The sequence below is a fragment of the Perca fluviatilis genome, chromosome 16 (assembly GCF_010015445.1).
Source record: "Perca fluviatilis chromosome 16, GENO_Pfluv_1.0, whole genome shotgun sequence".
Lineage (NCBI taxonomy): Eukaryota > Metazoa > Chordata > Actinopteri > Perciformes > Percidae > Perca > Perca fluviatilis.
The window spans coordinates 31940118-31960290 of record NC_053127.1 but is presented as its reverse complement, the minus strand read 5'-3'; the positions used below and the strand labels follow the sequence as shown (position 1 = coordinate 31960290).

At 42.1% G+C, this 20173-nt stretch overlaps 1 protein-coding gene across 5 annotated transcripts in view; it reads left to right on the top strand.

Moving 5' to 3' along the window:
- arhgap32b (Rho GTPase activating protein 32b) overlaps window positions 1–20173 on the top strand; it is a 49856-nt gene that overhangs the window by 7352 nt on the left and 22331 nt on the right. The window contains exons 5-9 of one of the 5 annotated variants that reach the window (XM_039777384.1): window positions 333–414; window positions 665–748; window positions 2169–2219; window positions 4142–4216; window positions 19907–20056. In XM_039777384.1, the coding sequence (XP_039633318.1) occupies window positions 333–414; window positions 665–748; window positions 2169–2219; window positions 4142–4216; window positions 19907–20056 (442 nt within the window). Of the gene's footprint in view, window positions 1–332; window positions 415–664; window positions 749–2168; window positions 2220–4141; window positions 4217–11853; window positions 12098–19906; window positions 20057–20173 lie in introns of those variants that run through there. The other 4 variants (XM_039777385.1, XM_039777386.1, XM_039777387.1 and 1 more) reach the window with 4 other exon arrangements.

Genomic DNA, 20173 nt, shown 5'->3' with positions numbered 1-20173 from the left:
TTTAAATTTCAGTTGTTTATATATATATATATATATATATATATATTTTATACCTCAAAACACAGCTGTACCAAACTGCCATCCACTGGAGCACCAGGTACAACGATACACTTAATGTGTGATGTGGTCATTTCCATGCCACCTGGACAGCAAATGTCCAAACCAAGTCCTAGATGCCGTCTTTGTCACTGTGCTTCTACTAACAGAAACACGCAATTAATGTGACAACCTCACCTCAGCATAGATACTGTGTTGATTCTCTCTTAGTCTTTGTTTTATCAGCTAAATCTGATTAGTACTTCCTGCCTGTCTCACTACTGTGCTCTCCCCAGGTTGGCTTCTTTCCCAGCGAGTGTGTGGAGCTCATAAATGATAAAGTGCCACAGTCCATGACCAACACGGTGCCAAAACCAGGTACTCCTCCTCCTCCTCTTAAACTATTCACAGGAAATGTGTCGGATGCAAGTTATCACTGATGGCAGTTCATGTCTCACTGTCTGTCTGTCTGTTTCTGTCTGTTTCTGTCTGTCTGTGTCACACCTTGCCCACAAATATTGTTGCGTGTGTGTGTGTGTGTGTGTGTGTTTGTGTGTGTCATGGAATTGATTTTAGGTTAAAAACAAGATATCTATAGTGAATTTCTGGTTTTCCCTTTTTTATTAAGGCTGTCAAAATGTTAATGACGAGTTCAAAGCCCTTCCAGATGGTTCTCTCCACAAGACTAAAGTCATCTGCATGTACTGTCGATGTGAGTGTGTGCTGAGGACCGGAGTATGTCTGGTCTCAATTACCACTTGAGCATTAAAAATTTGAAATATATCCCCATTTTAAGTACATTTAGAACAGATAAAAGATGTGAGATTAATCGCAAGTTAACTGGGACACTCATGCGATGAAAAAAATCGATTGACAGCCCTAATTTTTACACCATGATTTCATCATTTTTGAATGAGTGGAATGCGATGACGGTATAGATATTGCCAAACCTGAAAATGAAATTGAATATACAGAGCCCTGTTAGAGTTCTTTGCCTGTTTTCATAAAATGGAATCACAATACATAATCATCAGTATAAAGATGATAGAACTTGACTGTAAGAGCATGTTACAGTAAAAGGAAAACTCATAATTCTGACACATCACCCGTTGAAATAGCCACTTTATCATGGTATATTGACTCAGCGCTATGCAAATCCACTGCAAACAACTGTGCTAATCGACTGCGCTCCAGGACAAACAGATAAGCTCTCTAGCATGCTCCTGAGAGTGTCAAGCAGACACACTCAACAACATTTGGCGTGTGCGCTACAGACTTGGGATGAACTTTCCCCTCACCTCTTCACGTCACGTTGCTCTGACGGAGCCTTTTGATCAAACCTCAGTGTCTTGTTCCAAACCCAAAGACTGATCTAACCAAAATGACTCACTGTCACAAACACCCGGCCGGCGTTAGGCTTGGCGAGTGGAGCCAGTGTTCCTAACCAGCGAAAAGCCCCGGAGTCTGCATTAAGTGATGACCCAGCAAAAGAAACCATACACCAACCCCACGACCGCTGTTGGACGCCCATGTTATGCGAATGTGCCAATCAAGTTTCAAGCGTTTCCGAGCCTTTTTACATGGTGTGGCTGATCAGAAATACATAGAGTTAACTGTTACCGTGCACAGCACACAACTTAATCTGCCTGCCCACTCCCCTGCTTTGAGCAATGATTCAATGCTTGTTGTTTTTTTTGCATGTGTCCTTTTATGCCAATCATGCATTTTTTTTCTTCTTGGAGTATCCGCAGGTCAAATAGATTATTTATATATCCTGAATACATTTAACAGATTTTCTCTTAAATTGCTCATTTTGATATTTCTTAGTTGATTAGTTATGTTCTTTAGCTACAGTGTGTTCCATCAGAAATATGTTTGTGGTTTTTTTGATAATCTACCTCGCAATAACCAAAGTCTAATATTTGGTTGTCTATGACCTGCAGATGCCCTGTCGTCAGTAATATCAACATGTCTCTGAATGATCCCAGATCAGGTTTATTACTACATGTGATGGTGTTTAAGCTGCGTGCTTGTTCTCCACTGTAATGCATCATTAATACTGTTGTTGGATGTGCAGTAGTGTTAGCATGTGTCTTGATTGGTTGCATTTGACTGTGCCTCCTCTGCCTCAGCCTCCCCCTGCTCTGGCCTGCAGCCTGCTTCTTGGAATCTCTTCCCCCCCTGTGCGTGTTGGTATACACTCTTCATCCAGCTGTCCACTCACTCCACTTTCACTCACACGCACACAAAATGCATTTGCACACAAAGACTTCTATGACATATTGTTCATCCGAGTTTGGATGTAATTACAGTTCTAATCCTTAAGATTTCCCGGTGATTATGGGAAAAAAATCCTAATCTTGATTATTTTGGTCAATATTGAAATCACGATTAGTCGTTGACTTTTGGAAAGATGTTGCATTTATTGAAGTCAAAAAAACAACAATGAAAAAGTTCAACAAATCAACAGTGAAAACACCTTGGACTGTGACATTTCCCTTCATACTTTTCCTGTTGAACTTTTTGAATTCCTCTTAAAATCAATATCAACATGTATTTATTTATTTAGCCCTTCACAGCAACCATAGAGTAAAATCAGAAAGGAATAAAAAGTACAGTAAAGTCAGGAAAAAGAATACATCAAAGAAGGAAGAAAGGAAAATGTCACAGTGCTACTATGTATTAAAAGCCATTCTAAATAGATAAGTTTTTGAGGTTAGATTTACAAAGGGCTACGTCTGTTATAGTGCGAATGTCAGGGGGGAACTTGTTCCAAGGTCTCGGGGCAGCAACTGCAAAAGCGCGATCAGCCCACAGTTTGTTCTTCCACCTTGGGACTTCTAAAACCAGCTGATTGGAACCAGCACGAAGGGTTAAAATCTCGGCCAGACACACCGGGGCCTTAAAAACAAACATTAACATCTTAAAATCGATTCTAAAACGCGCCGGGAGCCAATGGAGAGTGTAAGGAACGGGGACAGTGTGTGCACGCCTGGAGATATTTGTTAAAAAGCGAGCAGCAGCATTTTGCACAAGTTGAAGACGGGGAATGGAATTTTGATTGAGGCCAACATAAAGTGCAGTACAGTAATCCAGCCTTAAACTAATACAGGTGTCAATTGCCTCCTCTAGCACACGCCTATTTATGTTTAAGTGGTAAACACTGTTGGTCAGCTTGCTGAGGAGTTGGAGGTGTGAAGCCAGATCCCAAAATAAATGCCAGTAATAACCGTTGTCTTGTTTGGTTGACGCATTTTTGAGGAACCGTCACAGTCAGCACTGCCCCTGGTAAAAACCAGATTAAATTACAGAGTAGTGCTGGATTATATGCTGCTGTTTCCCTCGTGTTGCTAGGTAGGCAATTTGAATCTGGTGCAGGAATGGTGGACCCTGCCACCAATAATGGAAACTACTACATAGAGAGGTAATTGGAGGATGTAAACTAGGGATTGACCGATACTGGTTTTTCAAGGCCGATACTGACTATTAGTAGTTAATGAAACCGATAACCGATATTTGGAACCGATATGCATTTACAGTGAAAATGAAAATCTTTAAGTCAAAATAAGCCGAGCCAAAGTAGACCACTTGTTAATCCATTAACTTTATCAGTTATCAGGCCAATAAAACGCTGATACAGATCATCTGCAGACAACAGCCCAATAATCAGCCAGGACCGATAATTGGTCTTTCCCAAATGTAAATACACTGAATGGCTATTGGTGAAAAAATGCAGACCATAAATAGTATTTAAAAAAAAAAAAAAAAACTGGGTTTGATTTCATTAAAATCTTAAGGATTATAACTTAAAAGTTAAATTGAAGTTATCTCATGTAGGAAGACTTGTTTTTATTGATGAATGCAAAGTTTCTTGAATTGATTACACTTCATTACTAAACATGTTCATTTATCTGTTTAACTAAACTGTTTATTGCCTCAGTGTCATTTCTATGCAAAGCTGCTGACCTCACAGTCCCAAAGTTCCCAGTTGCTCTGTTCTCTAACTTGAAGTGCTTCTCTCCCTCTGCCGATTCTCTCCTGTCTCCATCATCCATCCATCCATCCATCTGTCTGTGGGTCCATCTGTCCATCGGGCTGCATGCAGACTTGGAGATGGAGAGTGTAATACAGGACAGTGCATGGGTGGCCGACCCGCTAAACCACTACAACCTAAGTTCAGGTAGACAAAAATCCCTTGCGCCACCCCCCTAACCAAAACTAACTCCACAACCCGACTGATGTGTTTGCACTGTGTGAATCTAATATGACTAGTCTAAACCTGTGACAGCTTACAATTTGGGATATGGCTTGGGTTATAGCTTCACTCTTCACACAGGAAAATGTTGATTTGCTTTTTGGTGTTACATTACAAGAGGAGGACCTTCCACAACATACCAGATTGCCCTGTCTATGACCTTTAACACACTTATCCATATTACCTCTACGCTCTGTTAGTGGACATTACATTACATGTCATTTAGCTGACGCTTTTATCCGGAGCGACTTACAATTGTTATATATCAGAAGTTGCACACCTCTGGAGCATTTAGGTGTTAAGTGTCTTACTCAGGGACACACTGGTTGATGGATCTCAGTGGGAAACGAACCCAGATCTCCCACACCAAAGGCATGTGTCATATCCACTGTGCCATCACCACCCAATAAGACTTGAGCCACATCTGAGCATGTATTACACAGTACTGTGGAAATAGGTCTTTCTTCCTGTGTGTTTTGTGTGTGTGTGTGTGTGTGTGTGTGTGTGTGTGTGTGTGTGTGTGTGTGTGTGTGTGTGTGTGTCTTTCAATAGCTCTTTAAATAGCTATAATCTCGTTGCCAACAATTACCATATTTCCCTGTTAAGTTTGTTACTTAAAGATTCCTTCTGCATTGTAAGATTCTTCTAATCATACTGCTGTATTTTGGATATGCGCCGGGTTTTGTCAGAATGAATGTTTTTTGCATGGCATCAACAACAAAAAAATACTGCATATAAACGTTTTGGGATTAGTTGGTGGTGGTGTAAAAATGAACCCCTGCTTTTCAAATGTTGCCCTCAAAAGAGAACAATCTTAACCCTCCGGCCCCCCACACCCTTGTATTTTTTTTTCAGTTTATTAGCCCCCAAGGTGTATGCAAATGACTTCAGGGGTGAGCCAGGTTACTACAGCATTTCTCGGAGCTGCTGAATGTACCCTATGTCTGGACGGGGGCCAGCTGTGTTTGTGTGTGTCTGTTTGGTCGAAGCTGAAAGGCCACGGCAACCCCCGCCGCGGCGCTAGGTCTCGACCGGCCTTGATTTATTTAATCCTTTTACAATGAGGGGGCCTGTAAACCCATCCATTGAGCGTTAAGCTTTGTCCTGCAACAGTAAGAATCTCTGTCTCCCTCTCCATGGCGACTGAAAGAGCACATTCCTGCAGCGAGCCACACAGCATTGGAAAAATGTGTTTGCTCTGCCTTGATCCACTCTGCTCACCGCACTAACCTTTGCTGTTTTTTCAGCAAAAACGATGGAAATTGTTAACACGCTGCACTGCTCCAGTTCAGACGGAGACGACAGAAGCTCAGAGTCATCGTCGCTCCATGTGCTCGGGTTGCGTTGCAGTGGATTCTAGGATTGGTAATCGAGAACCGGTTCCAACTTGGAATCGTTTAAAAATCGGGGTTTTTTTGTAATCGTTTGGAAAATTTGGTTCCCAATCTAACATGCGCAAGTTTGGGTTTCCGTGGCAACCGCCACCGTACTTCCAGGCGCTTGTTGTGTTGCAGCCATGAAGCACAGTAAGTGGCGCTCTAAAGTGTGGCTTTATTTTACGTTGAAAAGCCAAGTAAAACTGTAAACCACCATTAACAACCATTCATTTTTATTAATTTTTTTTATGATTATTTCTGAGATAGCCGGCCACCAAAAAAAAAATTCTCAGAAGTGAATGTAATAATGAAATGGCAGACAAAAAGAAAAGAAATATTGGTTGTTAGCGTTTGTGTTTGCCTGTACTTCTGATTGAATCCTGGGGCTGCGAAGGATGCAACAGTTGGGCCCTCCGAATTCTGAAAAAGGAGGCCACATTTGTTGACCGCATTTGAAGGAGCCTTCGAAATTAAATTAGATGGGACAGCCTTGTGACGCACTCGGTCTACGAATTTAGCCTCTGAATTGGGACATAGCTGAAGAATCGGAATTGGAATCAGAATTGTTCAAATGGAAACGATGCCTAACCCTAGTGGATCTGAGAACAGAGACGACTCTCTTCACAGTCCAAATAGACTCTTTTGTTGACACCCATGTGAAAATAAAGAGTTGTGAGCTTTGGTTAAAAAAGGACAGGCAGTCTGCCTTCTTTCCTCCCCAGACGGCCCAATAGACCTACCAGTCACTGACCCAGATGTGGAGCCCCCCTCTGCTCCCCTCCTCAGTGCAGGCCTCCGTCACGTCTGGGGACCAGTGATTTGGGCAGCTGTGAGCGTATATGAGCCAAGACAGCTGGTTATGTGAAGGATGGAGAGAGAGGACGGGAAATGGAGAGAAAATGTGTGAGACAGAGTGAGATTTGTCCTCCTGTTCCTGAGGAGCTCGGATCATTTCCTGGTGCTCCGGTTCTGGGCTGTGAAACTATGCAAGGTCCCTTGTGTAACGTTTTCCTCTGTAGCTTCAATAAGAGACTCTTGTTGTAGGCCACACCTTTGTTTGTGTTGTAAACTGAATGAGTGTGTAAAGCACAAATGTCATTTCTTTTACTCCTTTTAGTGGACTTCTTGAGAAAAGATGTACTATCAATATCTGTAGTTTCGTTACACGGAGTTGTATTGCATCATTGTTGTGATCTGTCGCATTGGTGTGTCATTACTAAAACAAACGATTACGTGTTGTTGCAAAGCTTCCCGCCATTTAAATGGCAGGTAGGAATTCACTTTTACTGCCATGCTTCTGTTTCAAACAGCCCGGTGTTCTGCTACTGTACAATGAAGTGGGCGTTCAGCTGCAAAAATCCACTTCCTCTTTCTCTCCACATCCCAGGAGATTATTCAGGACCCATGCAAAATAACAGCTGTATGATACTTGATCCAACAAAGCTGTCCTCATGTTATATGATATATGACATCAGGGCAGGAGCTCACTACTTCCTGTATAGGTGACAGGTGTTTTATCAGCACGTTGCTAATAATCTTTGGTCTTAAAGGCCAACTCCACCTGCTGCGTTCAGGCAGGGAAACAGCGATCCGGCAATTTGCTGTAGGGTAGTCCGCTGGTGTGGGAGTGACCCATCTCTGTGACGTCCCCACCCCCCATCCCCACCCCAATGTAGCACAACTTGACTGTTTATTTCACAGTTGCTGTTTTCCGTCAGATCGTTTATAGATTTCGATGTTTCCAAGCGCACTTGAAGGCAGCTTTATTTCACAGGAGAGAGAGAAAGAGAAGAGAGGAGCGAGACATGGCGAGTGCTTTGTTGTTGCAGGAAACATTCAGCTGTTCCACAAACTCCCGGGCAGTTCAGAGCTTGTGTTTGGTGTATTCAAACTTTTTCGTGGCAGCGATAGAGGCAGTGATGTTTCCTGTTTCCTGTACGGGACTCTCACACCGACAAGTCTGATCTCCGGTTACATGACTGGCCACCCCAGTGTGACGTGGGGATTGTGTTTCTCCAAAAGTTGAGTCAGTCTCAACTTTTTGCCGTAGGCACGCTCTGTTTTTTTGAGCGTCCCCTCCGGGGGCAACCCCCGCCGCAGCCTAAACACACTACCCCCATTCAAAAGGAATGGAAAGACCTGCGTTTTCGCCCGACCATCGGACGGCCGACGCAGGCTGTGTGAATGAGGCCTGTTACTCTCTCTGCCATGTCTCTGACAACCAAACTGCCTCCCACTGTTCTAACAATGCCTCACATATTGAATTCATATGATTTCATTTTCATGGTATCGTGACGAACATACAACAGTGAAAAGCACAATTAGAGGAGAGTCTCGTTTATTCAGACCTGCCCATGACCAGTTCAGGGAGAGAAAAGTTAGCTTTTCACCTTGTTTCTTGGTCTGTAACTGATAGCGTAGGACACATAGAGTATAACTATGATCCCTGCTGCACAGAACAAACTTGTTTTGAGTTGATTTTGTCAGTAATTTCCCCCAGATTGTGGAATTAGTCCTGCGGGGGGGGAGGCAATGTTATTGACCACGACATTACATACACATTGAAGATGCAGTGTCAGAAGAAGTATTCAGATCTTTTACTGTAGTAAGAGTACCTATAAAACAGTGTCAAATTAAAATATTCCATTACCAGTGAAAGTCCTGCATTCAAAATCCTACTTAAAGGTCCAATATGTAATATTTGTACTGTAATAAATCCAAAAATGACACCAATGCCTCATCAGATATTAAGGAAACATGTTAAACTGAAATACTATCTTTTCTGACAACAATGCTAATTTCAGTATTTTTCTTTTTGAAATTTACATTCCGTGACGGAATTTATGTTTATGTTTTGATCTGTGTGTTGTTATCAACTGCCCAGTTTGACAGCCAGGCCGGGTTGCCAGATATACCTGTAAAAACGTAAACCCAGCGCGCTACAGCTGTAACGGTAGTACAGCCATGAAAGCAGCACACAAACGAACAGGATCAACAGAGATAGATTCTACCCGACCTAAAAAAAAGAAAACAGCATTTTTCTAACAGTTGCGTGACCAGAGACGTAACAACCCCCTGGTAAATAATGGAGATGTATTTGAAAGATGGAGACAGCTTAGATCCCAAAAGGACGCAGAATTGGCTTATTTCCTCCTGAACAGGTAAGCATTAGCTTCAGGCTAATTTATCACAGCTACTAGGGGCATTTTTTGTCATTTCAACATTTGTGTACTCACATTGAATTATATAGCTAGAGTACCCGAGTTGGTTACTTGCAAAAACAATTGAGACAGTAAAGTGATCCCGACTGGTCCTGGCTAACGCTGCCTTGCTAACCCTGCTTACTGCTAACGTTACCGGAGAACCAGGCAAGCCCATGGCTGTTTACAGCATGGCGCCTCTTCAGCGCGGCGGGCCGACAACGGTGAGTTATTTTAAACCACGAGGGGGGCTGTAAATCGGAAAGAGAGGACTGTGAGTTTGCAGTGTGTTTAGCGATTGTTGCCGTAATTCTAAGCCAATGAAGTGTGTTCCGTCGGCAAGGTAGTTGTATTTTTAGCGTTTGTATTGTAATTCTAAGCCCAGGAAGTGTGCCTGACTGGCGTGTGGAGAGACGGTGAGGTTGTTGTGTTTTTAGCGGTTCATACTGTAATTTTAAACCGAAAAGTATGTCTGTCAGTTGGTTACAGAGCCCCGAATGAGCACGGGCTTTTATGACTGTCAATATAGCCAGAATCTAACGTTAGCTACGCTGTTCTGTGGAGTAATGTCTGGCTATGTGAGACTAGCATCTAACGTTAGCTACTCTGCTGTGCTGTGAAGTAATGTCTGGCTATGTGAGAAAAGCATCTAGCAACATTGTTGTGAATGCTGCGGTCTCAGCCTGGCAACCTCCGTGAACTTCGAGTCTGGGCAGGAGGGGGCGGGGGAAACGACTCTCCAGTATTTTGAATTTGTACTGCAGTAACTATTTTAACCGCTAGCTGCCAGTATTACACACAATATTACATATTGCACCTTTAAGTAAAAGTACAGAAGTATTATCAGCTACATTTAAAGTATCCAAAATAAGAGTACTGGTTCTGCAAAAATGAAGAAGTGGTGACTGATGTATAATATGACATTATTAGCTTGTTAATACTGATGCATCAGCAGCATTATTTTGTATGTTTATAACTGCTTGAGGTGGGGCTAGTTTGACCTACTTTATATACGGTTGTGTAGTTTAGTCGAATGGTTAGAAGAGAGAAAGCTGTTGTATTTGTTATTTGGACTGACTCTGCTTTTTTTTTGTGAAATATAATAATAATTGTACCTCTATGGGCCTCAGTACAAGTACTTTTAAAATTGTACCTAAGTAGGCCTACAGTACTTGATTAAATGTACTGACTTACTTTCCACCGCTGAAGATGGAATATATCAGAACCGACATGTATCGGATTTTGAGGATCGGCCCAAAGAAATGTTTCTTTGTGTAACTTGGTAAAAGCCTGTCCGGTTGAAGCGATCACATGCAGTGGACATGTCTGACTCCAGTCTTGTGATCCTGGACCACCAACAACAAATTAGTTTGACTTTTATTTGACTCAACATGTCTGCTTAGGGACTAAGCTAGTTAAGGAATTAATAAGATAATGCTTTCAGGGGGGCCCTCAGAGGGAGAGCTGAGGCAAAGCCATCCTATATGTTGTTTAGACAGAGAAGAAAAGCAGTGATGCTGCTTGGTAGGATTGTGTGTGTGTGTGTAGTGTGTGTAGTGTGCGTGTGCAGCGTGAGGGGTGTTTTCCACTGTGTAAACCACCAGCTTGCCTCTTGGCTGCCTGACTCCCGTGCTGCATTCATATGCTGTCGAGAAGAGTAGAATCGAGCCCATGTGCAAGTCAGCAATATAAATATGGAGGAGTGTATCATACTTAAGGGAAGAGGACATGAACTCTGTGAGCAACCGATGACCAATAGGAATGTGTACGTACAAACATCAGTAACATTGTTAATGCACATTGTTAGTGGTGGAATGTAACTAAGTACATTTACTCAAGTACTTTACTTAAGTACAAATGTTGAAAATCTTTTCTTTTCATGGCACTTTCTACTTCTACTCCGCTACATTTCAGAGAGAAATATTGGACTTTTCACTCCACTACATTCATCTGTTACAGCTTTAGTTACTAGTTACTTTACAAATTCAGATTTTTGCACACAAAACACATGTAGTTTATCAAATCTGATGTAAACTAGCCAACAATATAACAGCCTACAAGTCCAGCTGAGATGATGAGACCATTAAACACACAACTGGTTGGATCCTTTACTCTTTCTACAATGGGAGGAGAGTTCTTTACTTTTAATACTTTCATACTTTTACTGTAGTAACATTTCCAATGCAGGACTTTTCCTTGTAACATATTATTTCTACAGTGTGGTATTAGTACTTTTACTTAAGTAGAGGATCTGAGGTAACACTTTACAATAAGGTACACAAAAAAATAGGTAGTTAATGATTAGTTACTGTTTTTGAAGTTACCTCAAAAGTTACCTAGTTACCCTTTTTCAGAAAAGTAACGAATGATTAGTTACCCTTTTTCAGAAGGGTAGTTACCCTTCTGGGTAGTTACCCTTTTTCAGAAAAGGGTAACTACCCTTCTGAAAAAGGGGTAACTACCCTTTTGAAAAAGGGTAACTAATCATTCGTTACTCTTTCAAAAACAGTAACTAATCATTAACTACGTATTTTTTGTGTACCTTATTGTAAGGTGATCTGAATACTTGTTCCACCCCTGATTGTTTCCTCTTCCTGTAATACTGCAGCACAAAGGCTGGTTCATCTTACATGGCTGTTTAGTTACACAACACATGGTGTCATTATATCTGGACAGAAGCACAGAAATACAGCAAGGCCTCAAAGCATTGCAACAGAAGGAACTATTTTAATGAGTTTTAGGGGAGTGTTCTCCCTGAAACCGAAAAAGCACAGACTGCAGGCACGGAACGTCACGTATTTTCGCTTTATATATCAACTATACGTTGTTTTTTGGGGCCCACCCACCCCGTGATATTGATTCAGTATAAGATTTGCTTTAGTAATCATCAATTGTGTTACACTGGGATTTACAAGCGGTAATTACTATATTTCCGGGAGCACCTGAAGGCACCATATGTGGGCTCGTAAACCAATCCGTTGGAGCGGAGTGTGTGTGTGGATAAGCCGACAGAGCAGAGCCGCTGCTGTGCTCGTTGGGTCCAAACTTTTATTTGTCTTTCTCACTTGGTCAAGGAGACCTCGCTGTTTTTGCGACATTTATCTGAGGTTTTAGCGCTATATCGAACAGGCGCTCGGCTAGAAAGAAAACGAGAATTAACGTTTAAAAACTGCGTTGTACTTTGGACCCGTTTTGAAATCCTGTCATAAAGCGTGCGTTATGGAGCGAAGGTAAGACAATGCCCTTGAAGTTTGAGTATAATTCTATATATATTAGCTACAGTATCCCCTCGTGGATATGATAGGCTACACCATTTTTCCTAAAATATGCTTACGCTGCACGCGTCGGGTTTTAGTTGGAATAAATAATGCGAAAAGACTGCACGTTGAATGATAGAAAGGGTTTCCTAGGTCTTAAAGTGTGGAAAATATCCCTTCCTTAACTCTTTCCTCATATGACTCCACCTTTTTCACTTAGAGGAAAAATATAACGGAGTCAAAAAAATAAAAACTTGTGAATAATAACTGTCCCTGAAGTGTTTCAGTAGTAGTAGTAGTTTAAGTAGTTCTAATTTACCACTAATGTCAGAACACAGTAGGCTGTTAAAAAAAGACTGAAAACTTGAGAAGGTACAAAACGAAGTTTTAGAAAAGTATTGCCTTTTTAAAAATGCAGTTTTGGAATATTGGCTTTAAACATATGAATTATACAACGTAAGTTAACAGGGTTTATAGTTGTTAAGCATCTGAATAAACATGTAAGTTATCACTGTATAATAAAGCAGCCCTCACACTAGAGTCATAGTTGAGATGCTGAGGAAAGTCAAACCTGCTCTGACAGCACCAGACAGTCAAATGCACTCAGTTCTGCATCACTGAAATTTGTAAAAAAAACAACAAAAAACATTTAAAATATATATTATTTTAATTTTTTGTGTCCGCTGTATACTACTAACCCTGTTTCAATGTGATATGATTGCTATCATTGTTGTATAGCCTGGCTCAGTTGAAAGTTAAAATCAATTATTACTTAAAATGAACTGTTGATTTAAAGAAGGCCTGAGGGCTGAAACGTTGTCAGAATAAATAGAGATATGCATATGGAGCCAGACACCCTTTGTAAAACATAAACAAATACAGTGAATGCCATATGCCTTTCTTTTATTATCTAGTATGACGGTCAGTCATAACTGTAAAAGAACATTAAATAAACTACTTAAAAGTATATTTTTTCCAGGGTTAAATTACGTGGTATTTGGATCATACATGGACTCGGGCATTCGCCGATACCAGCGTTTTAGACAGTATCGAAGGCATTTCTGATACAGGTAACGGTATAACTGTATTACAGTTACACCATCTGGTACAATTACTGGGTGAGACCACACAGGGCCCAGCTGACGTGGCCCTCTGTCCTCTCTTCCCTCTACTGAAGTTGTGTTCAGCGGTGCATTGAGAGATTGAACAATAAGGCATTTTGCTCCTGCTATCAGCGCACACTTACATGTCCAAACAGAGGTCAGAGTCTGCCTTTTAATAGGCAGACACTGCTCCGTTGTTTACACACTAAACGGCCATCCAGAAACAACAACGGGAGAGGGTTAGGATTTGTTAATGGGTGTTAACACAGTGTGTCCCAGTGTTCCAGTCTGTTTTTCAGTTTGATAAGTAATGCAAACATATCTGTGGTAGTCACCTCTCAATGGACAACTGTGACAGCGATCAGGAAGCGGGATTAATAATAGCCATTAAAGCTTTAGTGCGTAACTTTTTGATATTATTTGCCAAATGAGCTGCTACAAAGCTAATTAAGACCATCAGCTCCACACAACTCTCTCTGGATTTCTCAGCATGACTATGTTATGAAGATTGGGGTGTCCGGCAACTTTCCTACACAGAAACTCGAGTGCAGATAATGACCTCTTCTGAAGAGTCCATCATGTTTTTTTAATCCTCCGTGTCCTCCTTGGCTACTGGCAACTGTGTGGAGGGAGGGAGGGGGCGGGGGGTGCGATCACGGAAGGCTTGTATCATGTGGATGCGGCGACAGTTTTGTTTGCATTACTTAGAAGAAACTACACACCATAGCTTTAAGTTGGCTTTATGAGTTTTTTAAGTGGCTGTAAAAGATGCACCGCTCTAGAAAAGCAACCTCAGACCTTCTCAGACTCACAATATCTACTTACATGATTGTCCAACTCCTCCATTTTTCGGCATTACTGGATCCCAGAGAGACCTAACTTTACTTTGAAGGACCCACCACAGTAAAAACACATTTGGTCCATTTGGAAAAGCTTTCGACGCATCAACAGATTCCTTTCCAGCCAAAACCCTTGTTCCTACAGCATGTAGATATCCCACCCATTCACATCATGATTTTAAACCACATCAGTGAAGAAGAGGGCAGTTTGAATTTCCCGCTCTGCTGCCTACATGGGTGTGGGTGGCCGTTGAGTGTGGAGGGAGTGCCGGCTGTAGGGAAAAGGCTGAGCTGTGATGAGAGCATTGTGAAACCCCAAGGAGCCGTGGTCAGCCCTGCTGGTGGTTGTGTAGTCAGGGAACACTGGCACGCACAGTAGTTGTATCAAATATCTCAGCCTAGAGTCTGCTGCTGATTGGCTCTGTAATGTCACTGCTCTACTTTAGGAAGCAGAGACACTCTGTTGTGTTGCTATGAAGTCGGGAGTTTCCTCCAATCTGCGTCCCTTGGAAAGCCCATAGCTTACTGAATTGAATGAGGCGGTCGGTTTTGGATTGGAGCGGGGAAACGGAGCATAATGTTTGCCATTACGTCTGTAATTGTTCCTGCTGTAATGCTTGGCCTCTTTGCTGGTTGTATCCCAGCCTCTCACTGAGCTCTCCTGGGGAAAAGCCTCCTCAAACTGTAGTCACACAGTCAGCTAAGGGCTGCAACTGAAAGCTGTCAGTGTTCCTCAGGCCTTCATACGTCTTTAGCTTCATCCTATCTGGATTGTATCTTCTATCGATGCAAATGCCAGGCATGGGCTATTGGCTCTCATTTCCCTAGCTGTGAACATCTCGGCCCCCATCCCCTTCCTAGTGTGTAACATGTAAAAACTGGGCACAAAGGAGCTATGCATACTGTTAGCCTCCAAATAAATCATTTAGTTCTAATTTACAAGATCTTTGGCAAATGTGAAAGAGGAAAAAAAAACTATACCATCAGATTTAATGTTTACCAGGCAAGGTGTTCAGCCAGTGAAAACGGTCCTATAATATTTCCTGTGACCTACTAGGGACAGTCTCACCCTCTGCTGCACACATTATTTTATAAATTTGTCCCCTGCAAGACATCCACATTTGTGAAAGTGCCCTATTAAATCCCTGGAATACCCCTTTTAAGCGCCCGCAAGCTATACTGTAATAATGTTAAAAGAACTTTTCAGGCTTTATCAGTCCCACAACCCTAAATTGAATCCCTTTGACCCAGCTGGATTCCAGCAGTGAGTGTGTCAGAGGCAGTCTGAGTGCTGAGCATGCTAGCACGCAAGAGCTGCTGGCCCTCCGACTCCCATCTGCCCTGACAGTAAGCAGATGGGAGTCTCTGTCCATCCTCTGGAGAGTCCTGCTTTTCGTTGCACTCCTCTTCCTAACGTCTTCCAGTCGGTCTGGTTTCCTTCATAAAAGTGACATGTCGGTGTAAGCCAGCACAGTTGCACAGTCAGCCCTCCTCCTCTACATGATACCGGAGGGCCTTTCTGATGCCTAACAGTGAGTAAACAAAGCTGCCTCAGCGCTTTTGTCTGTGGTACCGCAGCACAGAGGGAATTGTCTCTTTGAGGGGTGAATTGTAGCTCCTCTTTTCCCCGAAACGGAACGGTGGCGGCTCTTGTTTGCGGATGCTGGCGCAGAGGCCGGCTGTTGATTCTGAATTGATTGTGCTGCTTCATTAAAAACAGCACACAATAGAGACCTGGGACTGCCAAGTTAGTTTCAGACATGATTTATGCATGCTGGATGTCTGGCCATATCTGCAGAAGATACAGAGATTCTTTTCCCAGGTGTATTAGAGTAGCAGAGAGGACAGACTGGCTGAATACAGGGCTGACTAACACTGTTGGACTTCTGTAGCTGTCTTCTAACAGTCCATATAACTACAGCCATAAGACACTTCTCATGCAAGGTACATGAGCGTGTGTGTGTGTGTGTGTGTGTGTGTGTGTGTGTGTGTGTGTGAGAGAGAGAGTAATAATACTGAATACTAAAATACATATCAAACTACTTCTCACTCTCAGTAACAATGTACAAAAATGTGTGTGTAAAACTACCAATGTTTCAGCATTGCAGTGGTAACTCTGATACCTTCTCACACCTGCTGGCCAATACACCAGATGTTGGGTCCAATGAGGTGTTCGTTTTGGGGGTTGCATGCACCTTTGATCCTAGCATGGAGGAAGCTTTTTTTGACCGAGGTCATTAAATACCAGCCCAGAGCTAGGCTATAGGTGCTGACTATTTGTTTTCGCATTTTGCAGCTTAGAACGCACACACAGGCTGGTTGTAAGAGGGCTTCATCAGCTTGGGGTGCCCATAAAGAGGGCTAAACGGCTAGCAAGTACTGTGCTCTGTCTGCTATCATAGACAGCCGCCATATACGGCGAAGACGCCGTTACTTATGAGAACGGAGGGATATGCTTAATGTTATGAAGACCCATGATTTTGTTCATGTATTCAACTGCATCTATAATATGTATGGCCCTGTAAATTGTTCCCTTCAAGTGGACTTGAATAAATTGTTAAAATGTGTGTGTCGAGCATCAGCCAAAAATAATTCAACTTTAGAAAACAATGATTGGCAGAATAGATTTCATTATCATCTACAAAAAAGCTGAAATGCGAAATTCTGTCACACAGTTTGAGTAATCTTGCAGAGTGGGTAGCGGGGTAGACGTAAAAACTGGATACCAAGTCTAAACTTCATTTATTAATCATGTGCTTCACAGTGAATTGGTGTCAACCTGAACAGTGTTTTTTTTTTACCCAGTAACTTATTCCCTGACACTTAAAACAGCACTGCACCAATATAACATCAGTTTTAGGAATAAAAAAAAAAGGATCAAAATCAATCCACACATTCTTCTTTTTTCATCAAAACCAGGTGCCACAAACAATACCAGCAATGCAAAAGTAAGGTGTGTCACTGCACATAGATCAGAATTCTGAGATATGTCTTCATGCACTGTTACTGTGTGCATACGTATATAAGTATAGTATTCTGCCAAAACAATGAGAAACTACAATTCAGCTACAAAGTTACTTTCCCTTCCCATCAGCTCATTAGTTTTACTCTAGTCTTGATGTTTGCATTCTAAATGCACTCGATGGACTGTCAATTAAATCTTCTGCAAGCAGTTTACTCCATAGTGTACATTTAGCATGCGAAAGAGGCAGCCTCATTAATTTCTTTTACCTAATGGTCTCTGGGCAAGAGAGCCAAGTCTCAAACAGTGGCTGGCTCTAAATAATGATATTCATAACCGACTTACACAGCATCATAAAGCACATGTGTGTGCTTCATGATGCTGTGTAAGTCTGAGTCATAGTATCATGCTGATACTATGCATAGTATCATGCGGAGTAATGAGTAAATTCCACTTTTATTGTCTTGTTATCTTCCAAACACACAGTTCAGTCTTAGCTGTCTTTAACTCAGCTTGTTTTGGTCCTGCAGATAGTTTGGTAAGCACTGGCCTACTTTCACTTGTATTGCAATCGAAGCTGAGCTCAGCTTGGCACAGCAAATTAAAATTGCGTCTCTCTAAAGACTAGGTTATTTATTTGATTGAATTCTAAATAATCCTTTAAATTGCATGTGCGTGCGTGCGTGTGTTGGACTGAATTTTGAAGCAGGTTAAGTAAATATGATGTCAAGTCTGTGAAAAACATCAGAGAAGTGGAAGGATTGTGACTGTGTTTATAATCAGTGAAAGGAATGTGCCCTGAAATATATAAACTACAAAAACTGATGCAACGCAGCAGTTATTCCACTTTAGCCCGGAGCGCGTCAGTCAGAAGATGTTGGTGTGATCACTTTGTTTTCAAAGATTCCGTGACTTTCCAGATGTGGTCTGGCTGAAGGAACACAATTCACAATGATCCTAGATCATAGGTAATGGGTAATGTTTTTAATAAGGCAAGGGTTTCTGTTTTTATTTTTATTTTTATTTTTTTCCTTCCTGGGTGAGACAGTTTAAATGTGTCAGAGCGTGGACTGGGTGTCTGCTGACTGCTCCACATTCTTTTATTGGTCCCCAGGGATTCCGAAAGGATAGTTGGGCTGTGGACTGCAAGAGTAGAAGACTGCAGAGTAAAGTTATAATAGGTCAAGTTGTTGGTCAAAGGCAGTGTGAAATGCAGCATGATGCAAGTGTCCACAGAGGATCAAAGAGAGACAACTAGTGACAGGAACTGGCAAGAGAACAGAGAGACAAAAAAGACTGGATTGGATTGGAGTGGACATGTTTTGGTAACTGGTGCTGCTTTCAGAGTTTTCCTAGGATCCAGTTATTCACATTATAAGAATATACTTGAATATTCAAATGAGTAAGTATAGTGTTATGAGGGTGACATAGTTTGTTTTTAACCCTGCAGTCAAATTGTTTTGAGCAATAATCTCCAGAGAGTTGCAGATTGATGGCATCATTCATTGGCGTCTTTGGTCAATCATTGTAAAATTATTTTATTGCTGATTAATAAAAAAGAAAAAAATTATTAATTAATTTTAATTATTTTAACTGTTTAACCAAGACTGATAGATGGCTTAAAGGGGAACTATGCAGTTTTTTTTAGCTTAATTTACCTTGACTGAACACCTTTTGGAGTCATTGGAATGGTTATATGACTTTTTTCGGGTTGAATGGTGGTCGTCTCACTCCCGGCTAACAAGGTAGCGATGGAGTTTTTCACACTATTGTCATGGCTGAGCCGGCTAAAACGAAGCAGAAAGCTAGGAAAGCATTGTCGGAGGAACAGAGAAAGAGGAAACGGCAGACTGACCGAGAGAGGACTCAGACACGAGTAAACATAGGAGCTGCCAAATATCTATTCTGAAGCTGTAGGGGGGGCTCTATAAAGAAACCTGCCAGCAAACGGCGAAGAAATGGCCAAGACTGCATAGCGGCGCTTTAAACTGAACAGATTTCTCAGTTAAAGGAAAATGCTCTCGTGGCCAGGATAGCTCAGTCGGTAGAGCGGGCGCACATATACAGAGGTTCATGCCTGGACGCAGAAGGTCCAGGGTTCGAGTCCAACCTGGGACGATTTCCTGCATGTCTTCCCCCCCCTCTCTCTCCCCCTTTCATTGCTTTCCTATCATTAAAGGCGGAAATGCCCAAAAAATAATCTTAAAAAAAAAGGACGATGCTCTCGTCACACATCAGAAGTTAATTTAATATAGCAGAGTCAAGGAAACTGACCCAAGAGTGGGAAAACACTCTGCTCCTGTCAGCTCCCCAGTGAACAACAGTCTGTGATTTCAAGTCTGTGATTTCCATCCAAACAATGTATATTGTTTGATTCACTCGATAGCCTTCCGGTATCGGCCCCAAATCTTCATATAAGTGCATCCCTTCTTTCCACATCTCTCTAAAGCAGAGAAAAACAACTGGTGTGTAGTTTAAGGAGCTTACGAACCTTTTCCCAGACATAGTATCTGGTGAAAGCGCTTTGGGTTTTTAAGTAGGTCTGCTCCTTGTTTTGTCTCGTTCTGAAGGGCAGCGGAGGATACTGGTATTGGATGTGGAGGATTCCTTTGTAGTTGCCTGGGAGGTGGTATTTAAGAACGAGGCCTCCGCCTCAAGGAAACTACACATGCATAAAGGAAGGGTTTGCATTAGAAAGAAGCTGAAATGCACAATGGGACAAGCCTGAGCAGCTTGTATGGGGTTTCACTCTAGTCCGTGGGTAGACCTTGTGTGAAAGCTGAGCCGGTGTCAAACCCACACTTACTGTAGATTAGTAAACAGTTGTGCAGGAAGATCTAAGATGTGTCCTTCTTTCCTTCCTTCCCTCGTTCCTCAGTGTCTAAGAAGCACGGGAAGCTGATCACATTCTTGCGTACCTTCATGAAGTCCCGGCCCACCAAGCAGAAGCTGAAGCAGAGAGGCATCCTCCGGGAGAGGGTGTTCGGCTGCGACCTGGGAGAACACCTCCTCAACTCAGGACATGACGGTGAGAAACATGCAGACACACCTGAGAGCTGAAGTATTCCCTGGATCCATTTAGGCTGGCTTTCTTAACACCATAAAGTCTCAAACAGTGGCCAGGGCCTGAAATTAGCAGGACCTT